The sequence below is a fragment of the Pteropus alecto genome, unplaced genomic scaffold, assembly GCF_000325575.1.
Source record: "Pteropus alecto unplaced genomic scaffold, ASM32557v1 scaffold320, whole genome shotgun sequence".
In the NCBI taxonomy this organism is placed as follows: Eukaryota; Metazoa; Chordata; class Mammalia; order Chiroptera; family Pteropodidae; genus Pteropus; species Pteropus alecto.
Window position 1 is genome coordinate 1,837,289 of NW_006429963.1, and position 8,151 is coordinate 1,845,439.

At 64.2% G+C, this 8,151-nt stretch overlaps 1 protein-coding gene across 1 annotated transcript in view; it reads right to left on the reverse strand.

Moving 5' to 3' along the window:
* The window catches only part of DPP6 (dipeptidyl peptidase like 6), a 214,313-nt gene that overhangs the window by 2,736 nt on the left and 203,426 nt on the right, over positions 1-8,151 (reverse strand). The window contains exons 19-23 of the mRNA XM_015587682.1: positions 6,538-6,840; positions 6,281-6,419; positions 5,538-5,592; positions 1,720-1,831; positions 82-140 (exon numbers count right to left, since the gene is read on the reverse strand). Coding sequence (XP_015443168.1) covers positions 82-140; positions 1,720-1,831; positions 5,538-5,592; positions 6,281-6,419; positions 6,538-6,840 — 668 coding nt within the window. The remainder of the gene's footprint in view (positions 1-81; positions 141-1,719; positions 1,832-5,537; positions 5,593-6,280; positions 6,420-6,537; positions 6,841-8,151) is intronic.

An 8,151-nucleotide genomic window follows, 5' to 3' on the forward strand; every position in this document is an offset into this window, starting at 1 on the left:
GGGAAAGGGGACCCCAGACAACAGGGGACTAACTGTGTCAAGTCCCCCATTTGGCCAAGTGGCAGCTGCGCCCAAACTCACCTCGTAGGCTCTGTTGTCAAGTCCGTGGAGGCCCAGGTACCTCTCGGAAAACGCCGATGCTGGGCACGAGATGGGAAGGGAGGGTTAGCGCGTCCGTGGGGAGCCCCAGACTAGGGCTGCCCCGGGGCGGGGCTGGGGCGGCCAGCAGACCCATTTCCACTCAAAACAAACAGCAGCCAATGTTCGTTTTTAGAAAACCAAACTCAATCTCTCGGGCCTTTCCACGGCAAATGAGATGGAACGCACCACGGTGACACTGAATGACAGCGTTGGGGGCTGGCTTTTTAGCAGGACAGAGAGACTTTAATGAAGCAAAAGCTAATCAGTCTGAATTCTGAATAAACGGGAGAACCCCCCACTTCATCCCAACGTATGGGAGAAAACGTCCTTCAGGATTTACTCAGTTTTTAAACGAGCCTCGCACGTCTCTGTTCTACCGTGACGGCGGGTCCAGTGGACGCTGCGGGCGGAGACAGCACGGGCTGAGGGGACAGTGCGGCAGACAGCAAGGGGTTCAGGGACGACCTCTGCCAGGTAGAAGAGACGACGCGGAGACGTCCCCCCCGCACCCCCGTCCGGGCACCGTGACAAGTCTCATGCTGGCCGGCAGCACCTACGTGCATTCAAACCAGGCGGATGTGAAGCGGCATGATTTTAAAAGTCAAGACGCCCTGAATTTGAAAAAGTGCAAACTATGCTACATGCTGTCCCGCGGGGAGATTAAACTTAAATGATTAAAAACGTGGACTCAGTGCTCGTGCGATCGGAAGGTGACATCAGCATCAGGGCACCCTGTGAAGGTCAGCGCGCCCGCTGGCACACTTGGCTGCGGGAGCTGGACGCCGCTGGACGCCACAGTGGTGGCCGGGGCCATTCCCAGGGTCCACCGGTTCGGAGATGGGGCGTGTGGGAGGTGCAGCCACGGAGCATTTAAAGCAGGGGTTCAAGTCCCAGAGCCGCCCACGTCCCGGGAGGAGGGGCTGGCTGAGCGGAGGACGGTGGCGGCAGGGAGCCTGGCGCCCACGGCAGGGACAGAGCCACGATGGTGGTCTGGCCGGGGCAGAGGTCCGATTCCCACGCTCGGGAGGTCTGCTCCCTGTCTGGTCCCTGCAGTGAGCCTCCTGTCACCTGTCCCTGGGCTCCGACCCCTGCCCGTGAGGAAGCCACTGTCTCCAAGGAAAGGCGCTGGCTGAGGGCAGGGCGGGGCTGACCGCAGAGACCCCCACTGCTTACCACCCAGGCAGCCCCCCAAGCAGCCCGCCGGGCACAGCCCCGCGCCGGGCACAGCCCCCACGCCGGGCCCCAGACCAGAGCAGGACACGGGGCCTGGGCAGCCACGGTGGGGTGTGCGGCTCACCCCCTTCCCTTTGGGGACACGTGAGCTTTTCCCAGCTCCCTGCAAGTCCTGGTCGCGTACGTCGGATGTGGTTTACGGGCATCAGTGGACGAGCCACTTTTATCCAGAACGGGAGGCTCGAAACCCACCTTCCCTGTCCCCAGGCTCTGTATGAGGCGTCGCCCATGAGCCCTACAACTCTGGGGGGCCTGCGGTGGGGGCGGGTGGGGACGCAGAGCCGAGGGGAGGCTGTGGGGCCCAAGCGCGGGGCTGGGCTCTCCGTCCAGGAGACTGGCCGTTACCGTGGAGCTTGAAGTCCGTTATGGGCGAGAGAGCAGCGCCGCAGGCGAAGATGGGGCCTTGGTTTGCGTCCTTCGCTGGGAGGATGGACGTGCTCAGGTACCCGCCGTAATCCTGGGTGCGAGACAGAGGGGGGCGGGCTCAGCGCCAGCACTCGGCCGCACCAGCCTCTCGAGCAGCCATTTCCACATGGTTTTGTGTTTGTTTTTTTGAATGTCCACTTAAAAATGGTTTAGGGCAGGGAAGATGGCAAGCGGATTCCTTCCCGCCCGGGTGCTGCGTGACGCCGGCCCCGCCCTGCTGGGCCCCAGCGTCGAGCCGCACGAAGAGGGAGTGACGGGCGTGGGCGTGTGCTCCAGGGTGGGCGCCCTGTGAGTGCGGGGTCACCGGGGGCACCATCGTGTCCCCCGTTTCTTGTCTACAGGCAAAGCCGACCCATTTTCTGTGATTTCGAGAGCGGGCCAAGGCAGCAGTGGTGACAAAGGGCTCCCGTACTGGTCTGCCCTGACAGCCCGCTCAGGGGCCACCCCGAGACGGACGCCCACGCGTGTCCTGCACGCGGGCGACCCCCCAGATTCCCCTCTGTCCCTTGCCTTGGGGTTGACACGAAAGCGCCCCCTTCTACGTGGGCCTCCCAGAGAGTGCCAGCCCTCACATCGTCGTCTGCCATGGGCGCCCTCAAAGCTGCGTGGTTCGGACGGGCTCCAGTGTCCCCAAAGGCCTCACGGGAGTGGGACACAGGAGTTTGGATGGGGAGAGGCGGGCGGGGAGAGGAGCAGGGGCCCGAGAGCAGCAGGGCGGGGCACGGGGCTGGTGTGCGCATGTGTGCGTGTGCGCATGTCGGTGAGTGTGGAGAACCCGCCGCCTGACAGAGGGGACGTGACGCCCAGGCCCCTCTCACCATGGCACTAACCGTTCACGGTGCGGCTGTTCACGCGTGCTGTGTGGGAGTGGCTCCTTCAGCGGAACCGAGTACCTTGTGTTAGTGACAAAAGTCTTTTTGTTCCCTGGCTAATGACATTTATTGTTGATGGAATCTGCAAGTCCTTCCAGGTCATTCTGCGGTTTGTTTATTTAAAGTGTTGACGGTCACCACTGAGCACTGGCGAGGACATGAGGCAGCAGCAGCTCACCCACTGCTGGCGGGGACGCGGCCCGGGGCAGCCGCTCTGGAGGACAGTGTGGCGGCTTCTTGCAGAACTAAGCGTGCTCTCACCCTGCGACCCCGCAATCATGCGCCCCAGCGTCTCCCCAAAGGAGCTGAAGACTGTCACGCAAAGCCTGCACGTGGACGGTCACGGCAGCTCCACTCACAGCTGCTAAGGCTGGGAAGTGACCAACGCGTCCTTCAGCAAGGGACGGATGGACCCACTGGTCCTCCAGAGAGCGGAGCGTCACTCAGCACGCAGAATAAATGAGCCAACGAGCCGAGGAAGGACACGGAGGGACATTAAGCGCGCGTCACGGGACCTGGCTCGGAGCGGCCACTTCCCCGGCTTCTGGGGATCATGAGACTTCGTGGGACCTTACATCTTCCATTATCGTGTGCCGTGATGTAATGGGTTTCTCCAGGTTATTCGTGGAAAAGGGGTGATTCCTGCACGTTTTAACCCTCTGGCTTGACTCAAGTCTGACGCCGTTTTCGAACACCAGTTAAGTGTGAGAAGATGGGGACGGGGACCCCACCCAGTGAAAGGAAGCAGACTGCACAGTGACACCCCACGTGACGCCCCACGTGACACCAACCATGACCTTCAGGAGAAGACCGAGCCCTGTGGACAGCGACGAGGTCAGCGGCTGCCAGGGGCTGAGGGGGCGGTGGACAGGCAGAGCACAGGGGATGTTTAGGGCAGCGGAGCCGCTGTGTGACTTTAATGGGGGGTGCGTGTCATTGTACACTGTCTGAACCCACAGAACGCACAACATGGAGGGTGAGCCCTCATGTTGACTGTGGACTTGGGGAGATGACATGTCCCCGTAGGTTCACCCATTGTCACTGAGGTCTCGTCTGCCGGGGGCGTGTATGAGGGGGGGCTGTGTGTGCGTTTTGGGGGCGGTGAGCAGGGGGAATCACTCTACCTCGCTCTCCATTTTGCTGTGAACTTGCAACTACTCTAAAAATTGTTTGTTTGTTTGTTTTTTTAAAGTGCTGGACATATTTTTGCTAGTGAACCCTGAGGTTTACGAGGGTTTCGGGGAGAGAAACATTCTGCAGAAAGCAGCCGGCAGGTGGCCCTCCCTGGCTCCCCCAGGACACCTGTACGGGGTCCACAGTTTGGGGGGCCCGCGGTGGCTCCAGGGGGCCCCGTGCCTCAGGCCGAGGGGAGGCAGAGCCCGGTGGCACCCAGACCGACTCTGGCCGTGAGCGAACGAGAAAACGGCCTGCACGGAGCCGGTCAGCGGGGCGTGGTCGTGAACCCGCACGGGCTCCGTCCCAGCGTCCGACACAAAGGGGCGAGGGCCCAGCACCGCAGAGCCACCAAAGGAAGGTGACCAGCAGAGGACAGCGGGCGCGCTCCCAGGCCCGTCTGGATGACGGACCCGAGCTGCCCTCTGGAGTGTGCGGGCCCCTCCCCCAGCACACGCACTGCCGGCCAGCGGAATCGGCCACTCGTTCAGCAAGCCCATTTCCCGCGTGGGGACACCTACGTCTCTGTGTCCAGAGCGAGTGTCTGAACTCCCCGGAGGTGGGCCGAGTCTCAGTGCCGAGAGGGAGCCCGGGTGTCTCGCCAACAGTGGAGCGAGGCCAGAGACTAGCAGCTGGCCTGGGCGCCCTGCTTCGAGCCACTGTCACGCTGCTGGGCAGTAAACGCCGTGCGGGTGGGGACACGTGGTCAGGCCTGACAAACCGCGCGGCTGGCTCTGAGCCCCTCGAGGCAGTGCGTGGATCCCCAGCAGCTCAGAATGAGCCTCTAGGATGGCGTCCAGGCTCTGGTCTGTCCCTCGGCTGTGGAGGGGGCCACCGGGCCCTGGCTTCCCCGCCTCACCTCTGGCAGGTACAGAGGAGCTAGAGGAGGCTCCAGGGACCACCCCCAAGGCAGGGCCATGTCTCAGATGCACCGCGTGCCCCTCACAGGTTCCGGAGGTGATGGCGTGGCAGGTCGTCTGCGTTGCCTGTGGCGGCTGCCACCTGCGGGGTTACCTCTGGGGGCTGCCACCTGCGGGGTTACCTCTGGCGGCTGCCACCTGCGGGGTTACCTCTGGCGGCTGCCACCTGTGGGCAGGCTGCCGCGAGGCGCCTCGGTGGGACCTGCACTGTGAGCCGTTCTCCCCGGGGAGACGGATCTCTCTGCTCACGCACCTGCCTCTGGCCTTCTTGAGATCAGGGGCCGAGGGACGAGGCCACCTAAGAATGGCAGTGCTTGTGCCCGGGTGATGCGAAGTGGCTCCCCAGGGACCTGCCTGCAGCCGCTGGCAGGTCCGGCTACAGGCTCTGGACGTGGGCCGGCCCGTGGGAGCTTGTCCGTTCTGCTGGCTCACGGCGTGAACCCCCTCCCTCCCAGGCAGCGGAGCCGGTAAACTCGAGTAGGGACCGCTCGCGACGATGCACAGACGTGAAGGTGCAGAGAGCGAACCCCGCGGCCTTGCTGGGGGCCCCTCAGAGAACGGGGGCCCCGCAGGGTGCCCAAGACCCACTCCTTTCTGTCTCTCCTTCCGTGACATAAAAGGACAGGCCAGCTGGCCACAGCCGGAGGCGCTGAGCGTCCCACCTCTCATGCCTAGAAACACGGCCGCTCGCCCACCGCCGGCCCAGAGACGTCCCCGGCGAGCTGCGGCCACGCTCCTGGACGGGGTGACCAGCCGAGGCAGCACAGCTCACCTTCCCAAACACGGCCACGCGCGCTCTGTCGATGTACTGCTCCCTCAGCATCGTCCTGCGGGGCCGAGGAGAGAGGGTGGTTAGCGCCCAGTGTGGCCGCGTCCCCCGGCCCCACCCCCGCAGGGCTGTGCGGCCCGCCCTCTGGAGCACGGAGACCCCACCGCCGTGAGGAGACCCCGAGTTCTCGTGTGATTGTTCGCTGCATGTGCGGTATGCCCACGGGCAAAGCTCCAGGCACTGGCCGTCGCTGTGTACGGCATCCGGTGATGCCCGGCGGCCGGGGACACGGCGAGCGAGGGCACCGAGGCAGGTCCGGATGTCTCCAGGCCTGCCAGGTCCCTGTCCCCCACTGCAGCCCACCCCCACGTGGCCCACGGGCCCCTGCCACCCCCGACTCCGGGAGGAAAGGCGCTGTGGTTATGCACTGCCAGGCTGGGGGCCAGGGCGCCAGGCTCCCACTCCGCCCGTGGTGTCCTCTGTCCCCGACCCCCGGGGAGGGGGTCCCTGTCTCGTGCCCATTGGGAGGCAGACTCCCCGCTGCCTGTGCTCCCTTAATTCATCGCCCCCTCGAAGCGCCTGGTTCGAGTGTTTCTGTCCCTGCCCATTCTCCACGCACCCTGCTCACTCCGGGTCACCCACACTGCGCCCTGCACGCTGTGCCTCCCCATGGCCCGAGCTTCAGCCCACACTCTCTGTTCTCGGCCGGTGCCCCGAGACCCAGCCTGGGTCCACGCCGTGCTCACACCGTCCAGTCACGGGACTGTCCTCGCCCCTTACACACTGGCTCAGCCTGCGAGGGGACGTGGCTCGTGTCATCTGCTACGGAAAGAGTCACCACAGGCTCCACGATGAGAGTGTGGGGTGCAGGGAGGCTGCAGAACCCTGATGGGAGCTTCGGGGGGCTGGCGTGGTGGGCTGGGCTCGTGGTTTCTTACGTGGGTGAACCTGGGCTATTTCTCTCTAATGAAAATGCAGACCCAGACCCTAACCCAGACCCTACGCAGAGCCTGGCAGTCCCCTCTGGCTGGGGACGTCTGCGTCTCTCTCGGCTTCCTAAGGAGGTCCGCTCGTTCCCCAGCTGTGCGGTGTGTGACGGTGCCGTGTCGTTCTCGAGAGCTTCGGGGGCTGAGGGTGACATCGTTCCCTGTGTTCCGGACCAGGTCCCGCCTTGTTTCCGAGCAGATGGCCAGACCAATCCCGTAGGTTTCAAAAACTCTGCGAGTGTGAGACAGGCTTCGCCCCACCTTGTCCCCGTGCTCGGAGAGGGGGCGGCCAGACGCAGCCGAACAGCTGCAGGGGGTGCCTGAGGGCGCGACCGAAGGACACCACGTCCTCACGTGGGCTCCAAGGTGGCCAGGCCAGGAGACGGTGGCGGGCAAGTGGAGGCCTCAGGGAGGAGGGACACGCAGGAAGGCAGGCTGCACTGCCACCCCCACGGCCGCTGACACAGTGCCCCGTCCCCTCCGAGCCCAGCTGCGTCCCGTTTGCTTTTCCAGAGACGTTTTCGGTAGCGGGCACTGGCGGCTGCCGGCCCGCCTGCTGGTGGGCCTTCCTCTGCGGGCCCCGGGGTGCGGCCCGCACCAACGCGGGTTCCGGCTCCGGGGTGAGCAGGACATGCAAGGGCCACTGTGCGGGTGCTTCCGGAAGCTCCTCCCTTCCCGTGCGGAAGTTTCTGGCACTGGCTCCCTCTCAAGCTGCTGGCGGGGATGAAGATCGTGCAGCCAGCTGCTCCTGCGGGGACGCAGTGGGCCTGTGGCTTCGGTGGCTGTGCCAGGGGTCCGGATCCGTCAGCCCCGGACTTCCAGACGTGACACGGTTCCTCATTTCTAAAGCACGTTTGACGCTGCGTATGTCGATGTCACAGTCCAGGCAAATGCATGTAACCTCCCTGCACCATCTGGGCCGCAGAAATTTCTCCCTCCTGCATGCCTTCTGTCTGTGACACACGGGGCTCTGGACGTGTCCCCCGTCTGTCTCCCACTAGCTCAGAAGCCCCTGGAGGAGACGGGGCCATTCAGGCCCGAGCTCACTGTTTCATTCATTTAAAGATTGTGGGCTCACAGGGCCTGGTGCTCATCGTCTTTTTAAAACAAGAGAAGGCGTTTTGAGAAGCCCGTCGAGTAAAGTCCTTTAAACGTGCAGAGCACACAGGCTGCCGACAGGTGACGCGAGAGGCCACGCCCACTCCCAGTCCCGCAGTCAACAGTCAGCGCGACCTGGGCTGTGTCGCCTTCTCCGCGTGCCGGGCCCAGCATCCGCTCTCGCGCCCCTAAGAGCGGTACTCGGTCTCCGTTTTCTGTGTCTTCCTGGCCCTCCTTGTTCTGCGTGCGGGAGGCCGTGGCTCGTCCCCGCGACGTCTCTCAGCGGCCAGAGCGCTGTGCTCCGTCTTCCCTGCCGGACGACTGAAAACTCGCTCGCCAGCCGTGAGCCCGAAGGCCAGGTGTCACCTGGCACAGATCCTCGATGCCTTTTCTCCCAGGGCGACCGTAACACTGGCAGGGAAAGGTCCGCCAGTCCCTGGCTAAGCCTCTCCGTGCTCCATGAGCCGCTGCTCGTGCCGAGCCCGCGAAGGGACGTGGAGGACGAGGCGAGCGGGCAGCGCCACCGCGGCCGT